The 22497-nt window shown below is 43.1% G+C and overlaps 2 protein-coding genes across 4 annotated transcripts; both read right to left on the reverse strand.

Annotated features, from left to right (window-relative positions):
- Positions 1-5753: 5753 nt before the first annotated feature.
- On the reverse strand, positions 5754-12641 carry LOC146713634 (butyrophilin subfamily 1 member A1-like). Of its 3 annotated transcripts, none has more exons than XM_085449276.1 (5): positions 12210-12641; positions 9800-9892; positions 8232-8513; positions 8000-8113; positions 5754-7141 (listed from the first exon to the last, which is right to left on the reverse strand). In XM_085449276.1, exons 2-5 carry the CDS (start codon positions 9876-9878, stop codon positions 6915-6917), a joined length of 702 nt encoding a protein of 233 aa, XP_085305402.1. In that variant the 5' UTR covers positions 9879-9892; positions 12210-12641; the 3' UTR covers positions 5754-6914. The 3 variants fall into 3 exon arrangements, with proteins under 3 accessions (XP_085305402.1, XP_085305412.1, XP_085305422.1); XM_085449286.1 differs by lacking the exon at positions 12210-12641 and adding an exon at positions 10316-10442; XM_085449296.1 differs by lacking the exons at positions 9800-9892; positions 12210-12641 and adding an exon at positions 8697-9788.
- Positions 12642-12736: 95 nt separating this feature from the next.
- LOC146713635 (butyrophilin subfamily 1 member A1-like) lies at positions 12737-16838 on the reverse strand. The gene is made up of 7 exons (XM_085449057.1): positions 16776-16838; positions 15912-16085; positions 15690-15789; positions 15017-15355; positions 14498-14779; positions 14270-14383; positions 12737-13916 (listed from the first exon to the last, which is right to left on the reverse strand). Exons 3-7 carry the CDS (start codon positions 15778-15780, stop codon positions 13696-13698), a joined length of 1047 nt encoding a protein of 348 aa, XP_085305183.1. The 5' UTR covers positions 15781-15789; positions 15912-16085; positions 16776-16838; the 3' UTR covers positions 12737-13695.
- Positions 16839-22497: the final 5659 nt, after the last annotated feature.

Raw genomic sequence — 22497 nt, forward strand, 5'->3', positions numbered from 1 at the left:
CATCTTCTGCCATCTCTCATCCTCTTCATAGTCGGAGCTGCTTGAACTACTTGGAGCTACTCGATGCACCTCTATCCTGAGGGTTTGCCATCTCATTAACTCAGCCAAGGCGAATCCGGCTCGAAGGACCACTTGTAATGTATGTTTGCACTGATTGCCGATCACGCTTCAACTGAGTCGTCCTCGGTCAGAAGGAATGGTACTCCACAGTGATGTAGTTCAAATAACTTTACTAAAGAGGTGGCAGATGACATCAACAGGATGTACAGCGTTGGTAGGGAGGCATTACAGTATTCACATGCAGGTAACGGGGGTGTGAGTGTGTATATGGGTATGTGTGTGTGTGTGGTCATGTCACAGGCTGGGTCTCCGACCCAGCACTTTGAGCTTTCTTTGTATTGTTCTCAATTTTTGAGATGTTGTTAGTTTTGTGTTATTTCCTATTTGCCTTTAGTTTAGGCAGTTATTGTTCCTGGGTTTTCTGTTTGAGTTCTTGCATTATTCATCACGTATTTGGTATGTTAAGTTTGTATTTCTAGTTTTAGTGTTTCCTGTTTTATTCTGACAGTGTCATGTGTTCTTTGGTCATTGTATTTAGTTTTCACTCCTCCTGGTCCTGTCATTAGATTCATGTCAGTCAGCTGTTTCCTCATGTGTCGCCACTTCCCCTGATCACCTCATGTCTGTATTTAAGCCTTTTGTTTTCTTCATGCCATTGTCAGTTCGTCTGTTTATTCTCACCAGAATCATGGTCATAGTCATAGTCTTAGCCTGTTTATTTTCCACCTCGGTCATAGTTATAGTTTTTGGTCTTAGTACCTTTAGTGTTTTGTTTCTTAGTGTTTTGTCAGTTCAGTGTTTTGTTTCTTAGTGTTTTGCCTGTTTGCTTTGGTCTCTTGGTTCATTTCCTGCCGCCATCGCAATAAAGGTTCACTTTTCTGTTAATCATTACTATTCCTCGTCATCATCTGCTTTTGGGTCCTGCTTCCGCACACATCGGCGCACCCCGCCGTGACAGAACAAACTGACCAGTCATGGACCCAGCGGATTCTGCTCTCACCGAGTGTCTGGAGGAGACTGCTCGGATCCAAGCGATCCTCGACCGCTTCTTTACAGCGCCCGATTTAAAGAGCAAGCTGGTAATGATTAACGCTGCTGAAGCTATTATGGAGAGGGATCCCCGCCTTCTCCAGCTCCCGGACTCACCTGCCATAGTTGATGCCTTTACGAGGATAAAGGAGATGCTGCAGGCCCAGGGACTGTCGAGTCAGGAAATGGCTTCCAGCACCCACCAGTCACAACAACCCCACAATCAGTCATCTCCATTGCTGCCTCCGGAACCTGAGTGTGTTCGTGTCGGTTCGCTGAGATTCGCCGCAGCGTCACCACCTCTCAGCTCACCAGTTTCCACGCCCTCATCACAGTCTCGCCATACTCCTGTCACAGTTCAGCGCGAGGAAGCGCCGCACACCATAGACTTGGACGACGACGAGCGCCAGTCTATATTCTGCGCTCTCTTGGAGGAGGAGCTCCGGTGGAAGCCGTGGCTCATTCCGGAGCACGAGCACTCTTTCCGGGGAACTCGACTGGCTCTCGGGGGACCTCGGAGTTACCAGGGACTTCCACCCATCGCTCCGCCGTCTTCCACTCCTAAGAAAAAGCGGCGTGCGCGCCACCGACGCTCCGTATCACAAACGCAACCCGGCTATACAGAGACTGTTTGCCCTGGAAAAGCTAGCCATCAGGCTCAGCTAAGCTGCTGTGGGACTGCTATCCAGGCCGGTTTGGAGCCGGAGACGGAGGTACAGCTGGTGCAGCCAATTTCAGTGTCAGCCGGAGGGCCCGGGGAGCCCGTCCGGCCTCATGTTTCGTCTGCTGGAGGTTCAGGAGAACCCAGCCAGCTTCATGCTTCGTCTGCTGGAGGTTCAGGAGAACCCAGCCAGCTTCATGCTTCATCTGCTGGAGGTTCAGGAGAATTCAGCCAGCCTCATGTTTCGTCTGCTGGAGGTTCAGGAGAACCCAGCCAGCCTCATGTTTCGTTTGCTGGAGGTTCAGGAGAACCCAGCCAGCTTCATGCTTCGTCTGCTGGAGGTTCAGAAGAATCCAGCCAGCTTCAGGCTTCGTTTGCTGGAGGTTCAGGGGAATCCAGCCAGCCTCATGCTTCGTCTGCTGAAGGTTCAGGAGAATCCAGCCAGCTTCATGCTTCGTCTGCTGAAGGTTCAGGAGAACCACACCAGCCTCATGCCTCGTCAGCTGGAGGGCCCGAGGAGCCCATCCAGCCTCATGCCTCGTCAGCTGGAGGGCCCGAGGAGCCCATCCAGCCTCATGCCTCGTCAGCTGGAGGGCCCGGGGAGCCCATCCAGCCTCATGCCACGTCAGCTGGGGGTTCAGGAGAACCGCACCAGCCTCATGCCACGTCTGCTGGAGGGCCCGAGGAGCCCTTCCGGCCTCAAGCCACGTCTGCTGGGGGGCCCGAGGAGCCCGTCCGGCCTCACGCCACGTCAGCTGGCGGGCCCGAGGAGCCCGTCCAGCCTCACGCCACGTCAGCTGGCGGGCCCGAGGAGCCCGTCCAGCCTCACGCCACGTCAGCTGGCGGGCCCGAGGAGCCCGTTCAGCCTCATGCTTCGTCAGCTGGAGGGCCTGAGGAGCCCGTCTGGCCACCTTCTGCTTCACCACCTGTGGCTGCCTCACTGTCACCTGGTTCTGCCTCTGCTACGCCAGGACCAGCTCCGGTCTGTGCTTCGCCCGGTCCAGCTCCAGCCTGTGCTTCGTCAGCCGCAGCTCCAGCCTGTGCTTCGTCAGCCGCAGCCTCAGAGCCTTCATCCTCGCCCGGTCCGGCCTCTGCATCAGCTGCTCCTGCTCCACCTGGTCCGGCTCCGGCTTCAGCCTCAGAGTCTTCGTCCTCGTCTGGCCCGGCCTCGTCAGAGTCTTCAGCCTCGTCTGGTCCGGCCTCGTCAGAGTCTTCAGCCTCGTCTGGTCCGGCCTGTGCTTCTGCTACGCCTGGTCCGGCCTGTGCTTCTGCTACGCCTGGTCCTGCCTGTGCTTCTGCTACGCCTGGTCCGGCTTCTGCTACGCCTGGTCCGGCCTCTGCCTGTGCTTCTGCTACGCCTGGTCCGGCCTCGTCGGAGTCTTCAGCCTCGCCTGGTCCGGCCTTGTCGGAGTCTTCTGCTACGCCTGGTCCGGCCTCGTCGGAGTCTTCTGCTACGCCTGGTCCGGCCTCGTCGGAGTCTTCTGCTACGCCTGGTCCGGCCTCAGCCTCTGCTTCAGCGTCGCCTGGTCCGGCCTCAGCCTCTGCTTCAGCGTCGCCTGGTCCTGTGCCCTCCAAGCCTCGGCCGGTACGCCTGACACTTGGGCGCCGCCGCCGCCTTCCGCTCGGCCGGCCCCCTGAACTGTTTCCACGTCGCCGCCGTCGAGGTCGGCCCCCTGAACCGTTTCCGTGTCGCCGCCGTTGCCGTCCGCACGGACGGCCCCCTGATCACATGAACTATGACTTTCTGGACCGTCACCCTCCGGGTCGGCCCCCTGATCACATGAACTATGACTTTCTGGACCGTCACCCTCCGGGTCGGCCCCCTGAGGAGTCATGAACTGTTCCCTGCGCTCCTGGGATTTTGATGGACGTTTTGTTTTTGGTTTTTTTTGGCCTTGTTTCTGGCCCTCCGTCCTGGACCCCCACCGCCTGCCCTTGGTGGGTTGTTTTTGGTTTTTTTTGGCCTTGTTTCTGGCCCTCCGTCCTGGACCCCCACCGCCCGCCCTTGGTGGGTTGTTTTTGGTTTTGTTTTTCGAGGTTTTAGGGCGTCTGGAATCCGCCCTTAAGGGGGGGGGCTCTGTCACAGGCTGGGTCTCCGACCCAGCACTTTGAGCTTTCTTTGTATTGTTCTCAATTTTTGAGATGTTGTTAGTTTTGTGTTATTTCCTATTTGCCTTTAGTTTAGGCAGTTATTGTTCCTGGGTTTTCTGTTTGAGTTCTTGCATTATTCATCACGTATTTGGTATGTTAAGTTTGTATTTCTAGTTTTAGTGTTTCCTGTTTTATTCTGACAGTGTCATGTGTTCTTTGGTCATTGTATTTAGTTTTCACTCCTCCTGGTCCTGTCATTAGATTCATGTCAGTCAGCTGTTTCCTCATGTGTCGCCACTTCCCCTGATCACCTCATGTCTGTATTTAAGCCTTTTGTTTTCTTCATGCCATTGTCAGTTCGTCTGTTTATTCTCACCAGAATCATGGTCATAGTCATAGTCTTAGCCTGTTTATTTTCCACCTCGGTCATAGTTATAGTTTTTGGTCTTAGTACCTTTAGTGTTTTGTTTCTTAGTGTTTTGTCAGTTCAGTGTTTTGTTTCTTAGTGTTTTGCCTGTTTGCTTTGGTCTCTTGGTTCATTTCCTGCCGCCATCGCAATAAAGGTTCACTTTTCTGTTAATCATTACTATTCCTCATCATCATCTGCTTTTGGGTCCTGCTTCCGCACACATCGGCGCACCCCGCCGTGACAGATCATCTGTAAACAGAAAGAACAAACATTTGTATTAACCACTATGGATAGCAGTGTACCCCTTATACAGTACTGTGGGTTTCCAGCGTAATGTTATACAATCTGCCATAACCTCATGGCCACTAGATGGCACCCTAAGACCATAAATGAATTTCTGGCTTGTATATACATTGGCAAACCAGACCTCTGCAGATTGCAACGATTCAGAGAATAAACATAGTAAATAGTTACATCCACCTACAACCACAATGCTTGACAGTAAGTCGTATATGGAATGAAATATGGGCTGAACACAAGGCTGCCTGTAGTAGGCCAAACAAAACGCATCTTAGCGATAGCAATGAGACTAGCCTCTTAGCGATAGCAACGGGACTAGCCTCTTAGCGATAGCAAATTACACAGATAAAGTCAACAAGCCTCACTCTCATCTTACAATACTCACATGGTAAGCACGCACGCAGTATTAACTCACACCGAATGCACGTTAATACGTTACTCCTCCGACACACCTCTCATCTGTGCAGCGCTGCGCTGAACACGTTCCCAACCGGAAGTACAGATACCGAGGTGCATCATGGGTAACGTAGTATAAAACAGCTACAGTGAACAAGCGGACTTTTAACAACAACATTTACAAAGCTCACTTCATGCTTCGTCACAGCTGACAGCCCGGTGTTGGAGGCGTGATGATTCAGGCACCTCACAGCTATTGAGTTCAACATCAACTTCTCTGTACACCAAAGTATTATATTAAAGCTTGGCTGAAACTGGATCATCAGGGAAAGTGATCCCAAGCACAGCAGCAAATCTACACCACTGAAAGTGAAAAGAACCAAAATGCAGCAATGAGCCGGTCAGTCCAAACCTCAGCCTGACTCAAATACTGTTGTGGGACCTTCAGAGAGCTGTGCATGAACAAATACTTGCATGTCAGGATGTAAAGATGACCCATAAAATCATACCAAAACTATTACATCAAGTTAATCCTACTATGTGTGGTACTGAATAAGAGTCTGTGCTCAGTTTTTTGCAGGACTGCTTCTGTAGTTTGACTTATTTTCTATTAAATAAACAACAACAAGGCATAATATGTGCTTTTGTTTATTTGAGGTTTTATATAAAAAAAAAAAATTAAGAGCTTTTTTATTTTTTGTATGTCCTGTTATGTAACCCTCAGAATGGACAGCGTATGTACTCTCTGTTCAGTGGGTGTATTTAGTCAGACATAAATACTGTCACAGCTCGACTGTGGAGGCAGAATAAGGGAGTAACTTAGAAACTTTATTTACAAAAACAGAAATCATTTACAAAACCAAGAGAAACAACACAAAAACAAACACATAGTGCCTGGATGGCCCATAAATGTGGCTTTAAACAGGAGGCAATGACACACATTAGAAAAAACAGATAAAAACATGTGTGGCACACTGTACCATTAAACAGTAAAGGAACTTTACTCCACACTGACTCATTTAAAAACACACACTGGTGTCTTTGGGATCATCTGATTGTGTTGGCATCAACAAATCAACAATCACGACCCTCTAACCATCCATCAGCTTTGACAGAGATACAGTCGACGCCCAAAGAAGAACCACAAAACCAAATGCACAAGAGGAAGGTCACATCAACAGGAAGTTCCACATTTTATATTTCTGAACATCTTTTCATGTCCTCTGGCTCTTTGCTGTGCTGTAAACACAACCTGCTTCATCCTGGTGTCATAGCAGCAGATTGCTCTGTAGCTCCCTCTAGTGGGAACACACAATGTAATGTGTTAACCTGGAAGTTAACTGCTGATGTGATTTGATGCTGCATAAAGAAAAGTGAAATGAATTGTCAGCAGATAATCAAAAACAAAAAAGTAACTGAAAGTGAAACGCAATTAAAAACATCATGAGTTTGGACTTTTCTATCATCTGATCGTCTCTGTGGGTCATTGCATCTGTAAACACCAGAGCTGGAAAAGTTTGAATGACTTCTGATAAAACTTTTCAGGGATTCAGAGTGGGGTCATGTTTGATGGTTTACTGATGGAAAACTAACAAAAAAGAGTTAAACTTTATGATTCTTACAAGTGTGGTGTGTATCGTTAACATATAGAAAGTACATTTAAAATATGATGTCAGTTTTGACCTCTGACCTCACTTTTACATTTCACATCTGTCTTTCTTTCACGTTGACCCCAAAATGTGTTAAATCTTTAAAGTATTGTCAGGAGAATGAATGAGTTAGTTATAAATATAATGCAGTACAATATTACATAATAAGTTCAAGTCATTAATGTCCATTTATTTTCACATACTTATTATCCTACTCCAGTGTAATGTTATATAAAAATACACTATTCTTGCTTAAAAGTAAGCACTGCACAAACAGCGAGCTGCCTGAGGTTTGTGCTCTCAGAGAGCTTCTTGTTCTTTAGTTTTCACTGCTGGTTAAGGCTGACTGTGCCGTACTCTGAGTCTCTGTTTCCTGGTTTTCCTCGCCCTCTTTGATCACCTCACTCATGTCAACAGCAGATGTGTCATCTTCCAGCTGTTCTGATGGCGGCTCTTCTTTTATTTCTTTGTTCTCGGTGTCGTCACCACGAGCTCTGCTGCGTTTTTGTTTCATTGTTTTCAGCTCAGTTTCATTCACCTTGGTGTCTAAACACAGAAAGGAAAAGTGTCATACATATACATGTGTTTGTGTGTTTGAATACAGCTTTCCTATTGAAATTTTTATGTGACCATAAAATACCTGTAACTGTGTTGGAACATTAAAATAAAAGTACGCATTAGTCAGAGCAATTATCATGCGTTTGTTGATTTATATTCCTGTTTAACCCCACTGACACTCCCTCTGGTCCCTCCTGCTGGTTAAGATCCTGTAATGTCTGTGAAGGTTCTCAGTCATCCAGGTCATCGTAGTCAAAGAAGCTTGCAAAGAAAAGCGTCTGGACTTCTTTAAGTTACTTGAAGACGTTTCACCTCTCATCCGAGAAGCTTCTTCAGTTCTAAGGTCAAATGGTGGAGAGTCCCAGATATAAACCTAGTGGGAGTTTCCCCCCACAGAGGGACAAATGGACCCCCTGATGATCCTCTAATTGCTGAGCCAAGGTGTGAAACTGGGTGTGGGCTCCAATCAGCCAGAGTTTTGGGTGAGTTCATTGTGAAACCTGGCCCCACCTTATCATGCAAGGTGGGGCCTTAAAGAAGTCCAGACGCTTTTCTTTGTAAGATCCTGTAATGTTACATTCATCCCTGAACCACAGTGTAAAAATACTGAGCAATCATAAACTGGAAACTGAGCAGTGTGAGAATAAAATATTCATTCAGGTAAGATAATGCTGAAATGATCACTTGTTAATTTCCAAAGTCCAGAGCAGCATTACTGTCCATGAACGAACATATTCAGACTCCTATAAAGGGAAACAAAGCTGACACTGTGCTCAGTTTAGTCTCAGAAATTCAGCCTTTGAAGCTCCAGAAAAAATAGAGAAGGGAAACAAACGTGTGACGCACCAGGTTTTTTTGATAGCATGAAATTCCAAACGAAAGCGATAGCAGCGCCAACGTACAGCAGGCCAATGATCACGATGATGAAAGTGGCCGATGGTTCCTTCCTGACAGCAGAGCCTTAAAAGATAAAGAAATACAAGTTATTCCTGTAAAACTAGCTCTGATTTGGTTCAAACTGCACATGATGAGGGTGAAATAATAAAATAGTTTGTTTCTGACTGTGAGTCATTATTACCTGGAACATGTATGTGTGTCTCTCTGCTCTGGTTGGTGTTCCTCTGTTGGACTCTGCAGGTGATGTTGTTGCTGTGTCTCTTCTCCACAGTCACTCTGCTGCTGACAGTATAGAGGTCATCAGGACCTCTGAGGGTCTCTGTAGGTCCAGCAGAGAGGAGGTTTCCCTCACCGTCCAACCACAGCAGCTCAGGCTCTGGATACCAGCCTGCAGACTCACACTGTAACACCACCCTGCTGCTGTCATTTGACATCACCTTTATGACGGGTGTAGAGACTGACCCTGAGGAAGGGAGACGAGAGAAACCACTGAGCCATTGCATGCAGGGTAATTGGATAGACCTTTTTCAAAGCTTTTTCTTTAATTTCACCTCATTCTTCACAGTAAAAAAAGAGTTTGATGTCTCTAGATGCTTCTATAATTAGTAAAATCCATTTTTTAAAATAAAAATATTACCATTGTTACCTTGTGTTACGCCTCCAGCAGAATTGGTCTTTTAGGGTTCATATGCAAAAAAAAAGCCAGTTTTTGTCTCACACACTGAAACTTCTCCACTCCGTAGAGCTTTATAAGACGGGTCCTGGATGATATGATGAAGAGCAAGATGTTCATGACTGAGATTCTGAAAAGTGCCAAACAACTGCTCACAGGTCTGTTCACTCATTTGAGGCTGAAGAGATATGCCAGAGAAGCAGAGGCCTGGAGAGTAAATAGGCTGCTCTCCAAATATTAGTCCAAGGTGTACTCTCAGCTTCAAGAGAAGACTAGAACAAGGTCTGCAAGAACATCTGGGAGAAGGGCACATCACACAACACTAACAGCAAGTGGGTGGTGGACCTAAGAGTAGACCACAGAGAGTCAGTCAACATCAGAAATGCAGACAACTAACAATGAGTCTCCAGAATGAAGAGCTGGACAGCATCAGGACCTGACATGTTTTATACATACTATTTCATAACAGTCATAAGATACTCAGCTGCAGTAACAAAATCATCACATGAGAAGATATGTGTGACTGATGTAAAGACAGATACAGATTATTATGCGTGCAGGAGTCCACCCAAAGTCCAGCATCCTGATGCTCTATGAGCAACAGAGAAATTGTGAGAATTCATGTGGCAGAACCACAATCCAGGATTAAATATGAACCATCCATGAATACATCAGGAAAAAGCCCCCCTGAGATCAGCTGCTTCAAGACTCCATCACCTAGCTGAAGAGGACAATGAGGAGGAACAGGACAGAAACTGTCATGGACGACCAAACACCTGCATGGGATGTACCATCGATCGATTGAGGAAATGGCTGGTATCAAGAAATCCTACCAGTGGTTGGAAAAGACCACCTTACAGGACTGTACAGAGGCTCTGATCATGGCAGCACAAGAAGAGGCCCTAAGATCAGATCCATAGAGCTAAGACTCTACCACAGCCAACAGGACCAGAGCTACAGGCTGCCCCAAGGTGTCCCAGAGACTATCTGACACATAGCAACATGAGGTAAGGTACAAGCTGGGAATGAGCACAACCAAGTGTCTGAGATAGTGTACAGGAACATCAGAGGTTTACCTCTGCAGAAGAGAAGTGTTAGAAGCACCAAAACAGAAGTGACAGCTGACGGTCTCCAGAAGATCTCCTGAAGAGACATCCATCGCTTCTTATCTGAAAGTCAAAACAAAAGGCTTTTACTCTCTTCAGCTCTCAGTGAATGGTCTGATATTGTGGAAACTGATTCGGTAATATAGTTATTTCTAGAAAAAAAAACTTCCCTTTTACGTCCATTCTAAATTTGTTTTCTATTTTGTAATGAGTGATGTTCAGTCTTTATAAAAAACAAAACAAAATAAAGGTCATTCAAAAGATCATCATTACTGCATTTAATGAAAAGATATGATCAAAATTATTCATCAGAGATTTGGGAAATTTTTTTGTCAGTTCAAACAAAATGATTGAAGTAAACACAACAACACGTGTCTGAACTTTCTCTAAGTGAGCGCTCAAACACATTTTAAAGTTGTTTGTTTCTGAAATGTCACTCCTGGGTGAGGTTAGGAATGTTGACCGACCAGTAAACCAACAGCTTACAGTTTTCTCTCAGGCCACATCTCTGCAGACGCTGCACCAGTCTGTCGATCCACTCTCACTGCACTGCTATAAATAGAACGTTGAGATACTTGAACTTGTCCACTTAGGTGTTAATTTTCATTCCTCTCTCTCAACACTTAACTGCAATCTGCCGCAGAACGGAGGCTGAAACTGTCTGTAAATATTATAATCAGAACTGTGACATGTTTCCAGCAATGGAAAGGTTTCAGACCCTCGCTTAGACATCAACACTGGGCCTGAAACCCCACAGTCTCAGAGGTTACATGATGCACAAACCCTGTTTTATTTTTGATTCAATATGAACTTATCTTCATATGAATATAAGTTCAAAATAAAGTTCAACATGGACTGATGAGAACATATTTTATGTCTTTCTTTAGTCATCGAAATATGACTAAAATATGTCATATATGATTGGTCGTCCCTCCCTGAGTCTGCTTCTACAACAGGTTTTCTTCTTCTCCCTGTCACCAAGTGCTTGCTCATAGTGGATCGCCGGGGTTTCTCTGTATTATTGTAGAGTCTATACCTCACAATATAAAGTGCGTTGAGGTGACTGCTTAAATTAATTAATAAATGGATCAAATTAACTTAGACACACATCTTTCATGCTTTTATTCTTTGCCATAGAACACATTAGCATCTGTCTTTCACCACTTGCCCTAATGCTTCTGTTTTCATCACAGACCTCCACCCAGAGAGTGAAAGGCAGACATCAGCCTGTTATGGTGTCACTGGGATGTTGTAGGGCATCAAATTGAAAAAACTAAAAAGTGTGTCGTATGGCTCTCTCCACGCCTTTTCATATGATATATTACTCAAGATGGTTTCTTGAAATAATTTTCCAAGGTTAACTTTGACTTTGGGTGCAAGAACAATAAAGGTCAAGGTTTAAATGTTTAGCCAGCCTAGCTACTCGTGTTCCTGAAGGCCTAGTTTATTGTGGCAAAGTTTGAAGATAACGCATCTTGAAACCTGTGAACGGTGGACTATCAAACAGACAGAGCTGATTAATCTCACATTAATAATGATAATAAAAAACAAACAAATGTAAAACAGTCTGTGCTCATATTGCACGTGAGCACAGAGGGACACCGGTTTGCATCTTGTATCAGTAAGCCTACATATGGAAACATTTAATGTCCACTTAGGTGTTACCACAATATCACACTGACACAACATGAAGCGAGACCACAGAGTGTAAGTGTAACTTTAACAAATGTAAATGTAAGATGTGCATAGTTAGAGTTGCTTTTAATTTAATGACGACCTCATGAGCTCGGATCAAGGATCGTGGCTCGTGTTAACAATGATGTCACAGTCCGACACAGGCAAGTGTGTACTCTGTATAATGTGATTTCTTTGCATGATTTTAGGTCAAATAAACAAACCTGATCCACCTTCAATCAGTGGAAACAATTTGAACCAAGACGAGCAAAAATAACAACGTAAGCGTGGGAATCTGACCCCACCCCAGGACGCTCTGTAAAGCAACAGGGTGGTTTTATAGGGTGGGTTTGTGTGTTATTCAGAACGCCAATAAAAGAAAAATATCTGGAAAAAGAAACAGTTCTGTGTTTTGTGTCTTTTTGACAAATTACTTCTAGTAAAAATCAAAGTAATGTGGACAGAAAGTCTGACTTTATAAGAGAAAATTTGTTGTTAAGACCATAATTCATATTTAAATATCGTTTTTAGAACATGTTTGTTTATGATGCTGCTAATGCTGAAACATGTCCGCTGTGTTCACCTGTTCATCGGTCTGCTAAAGCTGGACGTGCACCATCACACTCACCAGGAACTCTACAGCGAAACAGAGACACACGCTTACACAGACACACAGATACATTATTATATATTAAAAAAGGCTTACCGCAGTGGTGCAGACTGTAACTCCTGTTGTCCTGAGTTTTACAGTAAATCGGTCGTTATAAAGTCGTTATGAGAGTTTGCTGGAGCTCAGCAGAGATAAAAAACCAGCAGAAAGGCAGCACGTCATCGTCTTTGGGCTCTGCTGTGGTCAAACTGGATGCTCTGGTAAGTTGGCATCAGATTCTGAATGAAACAAGTTTTTACTTGTCTTAACTGCACAGTCTGGCTTCAGATTACACAAACTGTGAAGCGTTACTAACAGAGACTGCTGCAGGTCACAAATCTCACAGATGACACACTTACCGATCAGTGTGTTTTGTGTCTGATAATAAAACCATCAAATCCAGTGATCGCCGTCTCTGTCTTACACTGTGAGTCTGTTACCTGTGAGAGTGACCCAGCGTGCGTCACACTCTGATCGCCCTCGCTGTAATCACACCAGAGTTTTAGATCCAGCTGAACATTCTGCTGAACTGAAAGTAAAACTGCAAAACTAAAGCCCTGTACACATGGACATCATACACACACCGCGTATTTTAATATTGCATGCAAATACTGTACATCTTGTAATTGGTGTGTGTGTGTGTGTGTGTATTGTATATACAAATACATCTACACACATAGTTTACACTTTGGATTAGATGCTAAACTTCATTTCATTATGTTGTACACTTTTCAAAGACACTACATGAATCTAATCAAAGCCAGGCTGTTGCTCTTCACTCTGAGAAAGGTTGTAAGGTCACTTCCAAACAATCTGAAGTCTTTCTGCAGTGGAAAGTGGAAGCTTGCTGCCGACCCCTCACACCTCAGTTATAAGCTGTGACACTGGTTTGTGCACAAACTTAAATAAATGTGATTCTGAACTTCATCAGTTGTGCAGCACAAAGCACAACATGAAACTGGATGGTCGATAAACATGGATGTAAACTGAAGGCAATGACACACATGAGGAAAATAACACACTAGAAAAGCTGAAAGCACGTCCGTCTGTTGAGTCGCAACAATCATTAACTTCCTAACATCCTCCAGATAATGCGGAGGTAGCTGACAGACTCAAAGAAGCAAACGCATAAGGAAGGTCACATGACTCATTTTACATTTCTGAACTTCCTCTTTAAAAGTGACCCACAGGCTGACGTGCACTCTGCTTTATCACAACAGTCAGATCTGTGGTTCCCTCCAGTGGGTAAAGCCTTTACCACACGATGCAGTGTGTGAGTCTGGAAGTGCTGCGAAACAAACTGCAGGGTTTTTAGTTTTTTCTGTGACGTCACTGCAGTTCCCTCATAGATGAAAACTCCTGAACACATCACAAGTTTGATGTTTTCCGTCATGTGATGATGAAGTGACGGTGAGCACAGAAACAGAGTGTCAAACATGTTTGGAGTCTTCTGTGTCTCACGTCATGCATGTTATGGCGTCAGCTCCTCGAAACATTGGATGCAGCATGAGAGCTAAAGTTCTGTTTTTAAGACAAACGGTCATCAAATTTGAGCTTTTTTCTTTGAACCACTTATTCTGTACTTCTGTTTCTTCTGTTTCTTTTCCTTCTCGTCTTCTTTGATCTCCTCAGCAGCAGATGTGTCGTCTTCCAGCTGTTCTGATGGCGGCACTGCTTTTATTGCTATGATCTCGGTGTTGTCAGCAGGAGCTCTGGTGCATTTTTGTTTTGTTGTTTTCTTCTCAGTTTCAATCTCTTTGGGGTCTGCACACAGAAATGACAAAATAAGGAGGATTCTTCCTATTAAAAGGGAGTTTTTCCTCCCCACTGTCACCAAAGCATTTGCTCATAGGGGTCATATGACTGTTGTGTTTTTCTCTGTATGTATTATTGTAGGGTCTACTTTACAATATAAAGCACCTTGAGGTGACTGTTGTTGTAATTTGGTGCTGTATAAATAAAATTGAATTGAATGTGTTTGGTTGTTATCAAAGACTTTTATAGAGTGGAACAAAGGTGACGCTCTGCTTAGTTATTTCAGCTGAGTATCATAAATCCACAGTGTCAAAAAACATTGTCTGATTATTAATGAGAGGGGAAACAAACGTGTGACGCACCAGGTTTTTTTGATGGTATGAAATTCCACACAACAGTGACAATGGTACAAATCCACAGCAGGCCAACGATCACGATGATGAAAGTGGCCGATGGTTCCTTCCTGACAGCAGAGCCTTAAAACATAAAGAAATACAAGTTATTTTTGTAAAACTAGCTCTGATTTGGTTCAAACTGCACATGATGAGGGTGAAATAATGACATAGTTTCTGACTGTGAGTCATTATTACCTGGAACATGTATGTGTGTCTCTCTGCTCTGGTTAGTGTTCCTCTGTTGGACTCTGCAGGTGATGTTGTTGCTGTGTCTCTTCTCCACAGTCACTCTGCTGCTGACAGTATAGAGGTCATCAGGACCTCTGAGGGTCTCTGCAGGTCCAGCAGAGAGGAGGTTTCCCTCACCGTCCAACCACAGCAGCTCAGGCTCTGGATACCAGCCTGCAGACTCACACTGTAACACCACCCTGCTGCTGACATTTGACATCACCTTCATGACGGGTGTAGATGCTGACCCTGATGAAGGGAGACGAGAGAAATCACAGTAATCTGCTGCACTCAATTTACAAGAGAACATTTGGATATCTACTAACTGTGTGTGAGATTATCAATATCGTAACTTTGAATTATTTATTTACACTGGAAAAGACAAATAATGTCACATATTCCAGAAAACTTTTAAAAGATTATTTTGTGCTAATAAACTTTGACAGTAGGAATTAGTCATAATAAAGTTAAATAAAATAATCTTACCAACAATAAGATGAACATATGACATTTGACCCAGTTGTGGAATGAAACATCTGTACGGTCCTTCATCAGACAGCTGTACTTTGGAGAGAGTCAGTGAGACGTCTCCATGCTTCAGTTTATTAAAGGACAGTGAGGTTCTTCCAGCGTACGACGGCTCTTTCAACTCCACATTTTCTTTATTTTTGTCCCACATGTAGATAAATCCTGGTGTCAGGTCAGTTCTTGCCCACTCCAGCTGCAGCTGTGATACATCCACAGGAGTTGTCAGGAAACAGGGTAAAACAACATCATCACCCAGCAGAGCCACTATTTGCTTTGTTGGAGCTTCCTGAGAATAACCTGCAAAGAAACACATCAGATTTGATTTACTCCTGTAGGATTCAGATGAAAGGCTGATTGAAGCAACACCTCAGACATGGATGGATCTCTGCACAGATGAAGTCTAAAAGAGTCTGTTCTTTATTTAAACTCAGAGAGTAAATGACACAAAGAGCAACAACAATGCAAATAAATTACATTTGTACCATTATGTTAGTAATTTGGTCCCATTTTTCTGTGTTTTTTATTGTGTAAAGAGTCTCTCTGTGTACATGACCAGGGCTCGACTCTTTCATAATCTGAAGATGAACATGTGTTTTCAGCCTGTAATGGTGTGTTATGCCTCTAAACTTACCTCTGCAGAAGAGAAGAGTTAGAGACAGGGCAGCATTAATGAAGGATGAGAGTCGAAGTGTAAAAAGTCCAGAAATCTGATAAAGAGCCATGATTCACCTCTGAAAATTAACAAAAACAAATGCTCTTTATCTCTGTCTTACAGGAAGCACCAGCACAATCCTCTGAAACATTAAACATTACAGTCTTAAATATGAAAGCTCAAATTAGAAAAAAAAAATACCTCAAAGAAACACTTTTGGAGACACTGGAAATAATTTCTTCTTTGTTCAAAGACTTTCTCTACAGATTTTCTCTCTGGTGCTCTTCTTCACCTGCTTCCTGTTCCCACAGCAGCAGAGAAAGCTGAGGGTTTGTGTGAAGATCAAACTGAGCTCCTGAAGAGCATTGCTCATTACTGTGAAAATTAAAAAGAAAAGCAAGCTTCCTGTTACTATTTTCTCTGTCAAAGAAACCAAGACAACAATGTGTTTTGTAACGTAGCTTTTTCTAAACCCTTTAAAATATCAGAAAGTACAGGTGACAGCTCCTACGCCTCTACGTGTACTTCTGGGTTTTCATGGCTGATTGGATTTGAGGATTGGCTTATTTACACTCATTTGGTTAAATGAGATTGTTCAGATTTTTGTAAGTTTTTATGCTTTTCAGATTTTCTTTTGTCTGTTTGGGTCTAACAGAGCAATACTGAGCAACAACTGTCTCTCACTGCAGTTTCTCAGAAGGAGAGTCGACAACTCTTCAACAAAGTCTAACAATGTGGACACAAAATGGTACAGACTAATCCATTGAGGTCAATTCTACAAAATGGTGCGAAATTCAAAACCTGGTAAAAACTGGAGTCTCTCTCCAAACACTCACTGACTTCACCCGTAGTCTTCATACAACTCTAGTGGTGGGTGTTTACTCACGCAAGCTAAGTGGCATTAGACAACAGTGGAAATTCATGAATGTGATCTTGAGCGAAATGCTCAAACCACTTTCTGTCACACTGAAACTGATTCTCTGATAAAACTTCCAAGAAGGAAAAGCCGATTATATTGTTGGTCTGTGGCAGGGATGTGATGATACAGAAAATAAGAAATCCTACCTCGAACAAATGTTTTTCAAAGCACTGGAATAGCAGCCTCTGTGTCTCCTGCTTCTTCTAAGTATTGTTGTTGGACTTTGAACAATTATAGGTTTTGCTGCTCAAGCCTGGATTGACTCATACATTTGTACAAAGGTTCCTGAATCATTAATCATTACAAAGTTATGCACTCAGATTTGTTCTCTTTTTATATCATTGTATTTAACACACACGCATAGCCACACACAGAGAAAGTTGTGTTTTCATATTTTTGTGTGGACATCTAATTGACATAATGCTTTCCCTAGCTGCTTACTATAACCATAACGATAACTCTAACCCTGACACTAAAACCGCATTTTGAGTATTTAGCCGTGGTACACACACACACACACACACACACACACACACACACACACACACACACACACACACACACACACACACACACACATATTGCAAATTTCAGAAATGTTATGAACTCTTTATTGCTGCTCTGATAAGACCAGAATTCCAGACTGCAGATAAGATCTGTGCACTACTGACAAGTGAGTTTACGCCCTGTAACAGTGGCATAAATAGGTTATTAAAGGTCAGAAGTAACAGAGTCAGAGTGATACTGTGTGATTCTGAGTTTAACCAGTTTTGAATGTTTTTGTGTGGTTGTTGTTTGTTTGTTTTTTTGTAGAGTATTTGTGTTTAAAGTTTAGGCAAAAGGGCAGAAGACTTCAAGAAGTGTCTTTTAGGAAGTGTGGAAAACTTTAATATAACAGGTGTAAAGTTTAGGTTGCACAGTGTGCAGTAGTATAGTTATGTATTGCACTACAGAGACCAGTTCAACATGATTAAGACTACAAGTGGTCAAATATTTCACCTTTTAACCTTTTCTGACTTCAGCTTTTTTCTTGTGCTTTTCTCATGTTACCGGCTCTGCTCTGGACAAAAAGGAGGTCAACCAGGAGCTCAAGAGAGCCATAAAAACTGCTAAACTACATTAGAAAAACACAGTTGAAAAAAAATTCACCACAAGGGACCTCCACTCAGCCTGGCAGTTTCTCAAAACCATGGCCTCTGTGAATACTGTGGTCATCACCCCCAGAACCATCCAGGTGGAGGGCAGGAACCCCTCCTCCCTCCCTGACGACCTCAACGCTTTCTACACCAGGTTTGAGATGGTGGTAAGAGATGGTGGTGACCTTCTCCAGTAGGCAGAGGGATCTGGCTGATTCAGTCACCACCACCATCCACGGGAAGCCAGTGGAGGTAGTTGAGGAGTACAAATACCTGGGAACCATCTTTGACAACCTCCTGAAATTCTCTGCCAACACAGAGGAGATTCTCAGGAGGTGCCACCAACGGCTACACCTCCTTAGGAAACTCAACTCCTTTGGAGTCAGCACACCCATCATGATGACTTTTTACAATGCCTTCCCGGAAAGCATCATGACCTTCTCCATCACCTGCTGGTTCCACTCCCTCAGCCTACAGAACAGGAACAGACTGCAGCACACTGCATCAGTGTGCTCTAATATCATTGGCCTGCCTGTCAGAACTCTGGCACAGGTTTTCAGCCAACGGGCTGACAGGCAGCCAAAATCATCTATGACCCCTCTCACATTCTTCACCCCGCGTTTCAATGGCTGCCCTCTGTGTGACGCTTCTGCTGCATTTCCTGCAGGACTGAGAGGAGGAGAGCCACCTTTGTCCCCAAGGCCAATCTGCTTTTTAACTCCAGCCGATAAGACCATTTCCCACACCAGAAACAAAAACTACTCTACACTCTTCTTATACTACCGACAATTTATTCACTCTTAGTTACTTACAGTTATGTATTCACCTTTCAGTCACTTTAATTTTAAACTGTAATTTTAAAACTGTGTATTCTGTTCTTATTGCTGGAGAGTCCTCTTCACACACTGAGGTTAATTATGGAGTTCCACAGGGTTCAGTGCTAGGACCAATTCTGTTTACATTATACATGCTTCCCTTAGGCAGTATCATTAGAAGACATTTTCACTGCTATGCAGATGACACCCAGCTCTATCTGTCCATGAAGCCAGATAACACACACCAATTAGTTAAACTGCAGGAATGTCTTAAAAACATAAAGACCTGGATGGCCACTAACTTTCTGCTTCTTAATTCAGATAAAACTGAGGTTATTGTACTCGGCCCTGAAAAGCTTAGAAATATGGTATCTAAGCAGATTCTTACTCTGGATGGCATTACCTTGGCCTCCATTAACGCTGTGAGGAACCTTGGAGTCATTTTTGACCAGGATATGTCCTTCAACGCACATATTAAACAAATATGTAAGACTGCTTTCTTCCATTTGCGCAATATCTCTAAAATTAGAAATATCCTGTCTCAGAGTGATGCTGAAAAACTAGTTCATGCTTTTATTACTTCCAGGCTGGACTACTGCAATTCATTATTATCAGGATGTTCTAAAAACTCGCTGAAAAGCCTTCAGCTGATCCAAAATGCTGCAGCAAGAGTGCTGACAGGGACTAGAAAGAGAGAGCATATTTCTCCTGTTTTGGCTTCCCTTCATTGGCTTCCTGTTAAATCCAGAATTGAATTCAAAATCCTGCTCCTAACATACAAGGTCTTAAATAATCAGGCCCCATCTTATCTTAATGACCTTGTAGTACCATATCACCCTATTAGAGGACTTTGCTCTCGCTCTGCAGGCCTACTTGTTGTTCCTAGAGTATTTAAAAGTAGAATGGGAGGGAGAGCCTTCAGTTTTCCGACCCCTCTTCTGTGGAACCAGCTTCCAGTTTGGATTCGGGAGACAGACACTATCTCTACTTTTAAGATTAGGCTTAAAACTTTCCTTTTTGCTAAAGCATATAGTTAGGGCTGGACCAGGTGACCCTGAATCCTCCCTTAGTTATGCTGCAATAGATGTAGGCTGCCGGGGGATTCCCATGATGCATTGAGTTTTTCCTTTCCAGTCACCTTTCTCACTCACTATGTATTAATAGACCTCTCTGCATTGAATCATATTTGTTATTAACCTCTGTCTCTCTTCCACAGCATGTCTTTTATCCTGTCTTCCTTCTCTCACCCCAACTGGTCGCAGCAGATGGCTGCCCCTCCCTGAGCCTGGTTCTGTCGGAGGTTTCTTCCTGTTAAAAGGGAGTTTTTCCTTCCCACTGTCGCCAAAGTGCTTGCTCATAGGGGGTCATATGATTGTTGGGTTTTTCTCTGTATCTATGAAGCGCCTTGAGGCGACTTTTGTTGTGATTTGACGCTATATAAATAAAATTGAATTGAATTGAATTATTGTTCTTATCTTCAAGGTTATCTGCTCTGTTGGGGATAAATAAAGTCTTTCTGATTCTGATGTTTTAAAGTTCTTAAATGGTGCCCAGTCCACGTATTTTGTGTCATTTTCACTTCTGAGATTTACATTTTGGACTGTTTGACGAGACGAGGATGTCAACATGTCTCACACACTTCCTCTTTTTTTAATTACACTCTAGTCATTAGGTTCACAACATATCACCACACAAACAGGGCCCTGAAGGCCTTTGGAGGTGAACTGGAGTCAGAGGCTGGTGGGTGTGGCTGCTGCAGTAGCCTCATTCACCCCATTACTGCTACCTGCCCCTCAATTTTATCTGCAGGTTAGACAGTAAGGGTCTTGGGGGTGATCCCTACACGTTAACAACATTCTAGTTTTCACACACTCATACTTACCCAAAGTAGTTTGAATATTTCTTTTTAAGGATGTCGTTCATTTCAAAACATGGCAGAAGGTGTTAAAGTAAATATGAGTCAAATAACAATGCGAAATTTAGACAGCGGACTTCAGCATTAACTACATAACTCAAAAACACAACATGGAATTAATTGGTGGGATTACATGAATGAATGACCAATTTTTAATTATGAATCAAAATATGCCTTTTAAAAAAGCACGGATGAATGTAGCTATTCTAAAACAACAAACGAGGACGTAAACATAAAACAAGGAAATAACGCTTCTTGTAATTTTATTACATGAAATTGATTATTCTTAAAGTGACAACTCGGTTTCGGCCAAATTCATCAAACTCTAAAGTGTCAGAGCATCGCATCATCCACCACACCATGGAAGCACCAAACCAGCATATTAGAATAAAAATACAATAAATGTGTTTACAATAAAACAACATTTAAAAAAAAAAAATTGTGATACAGCACACAGTGCCTACTGTTGCAAATGTAAAGTATTAACATACTGTACATATAAATATATACACACACACAAAATAGAATACACACTTTTAATTACAGACGCACACATCTGGCTCAGAGGCATCTGCTGGTTTAACATGTGGCTAAAACACAGTTGTACCTGTATTTCACTGGTGTCCTGGTGGATGTTAACAGGCTCATCACATACAAACTTCTACATTTCTGAAGTGTGTGACACATTTCTAGATCATTTTTAACTTTGTTCCACAGACTGAAACACATCGTGTTCACTTTAGGGTCTTTCATTTCCTCTGGCTCTTTGCTGCTGGATGGCAACATTTTGATGTGTGGCTCCCTCTAATGGTAAAACCAGTATTACACAAATCAAACCTGTCAGAGATTTTTAGCAGACGGACCTGAAGCATTATTCTGAAAATCCTACGTCACCTTGTTCTAAAGTTAGGACATTCACACCGCGCAATTTACATGTGAGCACTAAAAACATGTCACATTAGAAGGATATCTACGGTGGCCCTGAGAGACCAAAAGGACTGCAACTTCAGAAAACACTTGCAAAAAGAAAAATGCTGCAAAATGAAAAACACTGCAAAAAGAAAAAAACACTTGCAATTGCATTATAATACATTATAAATAATATAAACCATTATTTTTAATATATATAAAAGAAGATGTGACAAAGTAAAGCTAGTTTTCGGCTACGGGCCCAGCACGGAACCTGATCAACCAGGGACCTCTAGCTGATGTATTAGCCAGAGGTCCCTTTACTACGGTTCGGAGCCGTGGACCTGTTTTATATATGCGCGGAATAGTTTTCTATACGAGATCGCTGCAAAAACTGCAGCCTTACCTAAATAATTAATTAAAAAATGTTTTTGACACATTTAATGAATTAATCATTGACACATTTAACTAATTATTTATTTATTTCACATTTTAATTAATTATTGCCACATTTAATTAATTATTTAATGGTGTATTTAATTAATTCATTATGGCAGTCCTGGCATTCCATAGTTTTCACTTAGCAATTTGTTAATATGTGTTTCCAGCCAAATAAATGACAGGGAGAGAGAGAGTGACGTCAGACACGTCATACTATAACCTCCTGGGAGCGGACGGGGGTCAGTCATTGGGATGTGCATGACAGACAGATTGCGCGAGCTGCAGGTCTTGAACTTTCTAAGGGAAAAAAGACTTTCTCACGGCCGGTGACAGCGAAGCGGATAACAGTCTTCAGTAGTGATCGGAATTCCGGCTCTTTTTAGAGAACCGGCTCTTTCGGCTCGGCTCACTAAAAAGAGCCGTCTCTTTCGGCTCCGAACTGGCTCTTCGGGTTGTTTTGTTGCTTTAATTAATTTATTATTAACGATAATATAAAATTATGCACAAAAGGAATTACTAATGCAAAAAAGAGCAATGCTGCTGATGACTGATCCCCATAAGGGTGGGATATCATCAAATTACCAGATGATTACCTGTCTCTCTACAATATGGAAGCTCCTTTCAGGTATCATAGCTACCAAGCTGAATACCC

The sequence above is a fragment of the Copadichromis virginalis genome, linkage group LG3 (assembly GCF_057382275.1).
Source record: "Copadichromis virginalis isolate Kocher_CV1m ecotype Utaka linkage group LG3, C_Virginalis_male_GT1.1, whole genome shotgun sequence".
In the NCBI taxonomy this organism is placed as follows: domain Eukaryota; kingdom Metazoa; phylum Chordata; class Actinopteri; order Cichliformes; family Cichlidae; genus Copadichromis; species Copadichromis virginalis.

Coding starts and splice junctions, on each gene's coding strand:
- LOC146713634 (XM_085449276.1), bottom strand. CDS start 9,878: ATGTCTCTTCAGGAGATCTTCTGGAGACCGTCAGCTGTCACTTCTGTT. Junction 8,514..9,799: donor AACACTTCTCTTCTGCAGAG/GTAAACCTCTGA, acceptor TCCCTTCCTCAG/GGTCAGTCTCTACACCCGTC. Junction 7,142..7,999: donor CATGCTATCAAAAAAACCTG/GTGCGTCACACG, acceptor TTCTGTGTTTAG/ACACCAAGGTGAATGAAACT.
- LOC146713635 (XM_085449057.1), bottom strand. CDS start 15,780: ATGGCTCTTTATCAGATTTCTGGACTTTTTACACTTCGACTCTCATCC. Junction 15,356..15,689: donor AACTCTTCTCTTCTGCAGAG/GTAAGTTTAGAG, acceptor GTTTCTTTGCAG/GTTATTCTCAGGAAGCTCCA. Junction 13,917..14,269: donor CATACCATCAAAAAAACCTG/GTGCGTCACACG, acceptor TTCTGTGTGCAG/ACCCCAAAGAGATTGAAACT.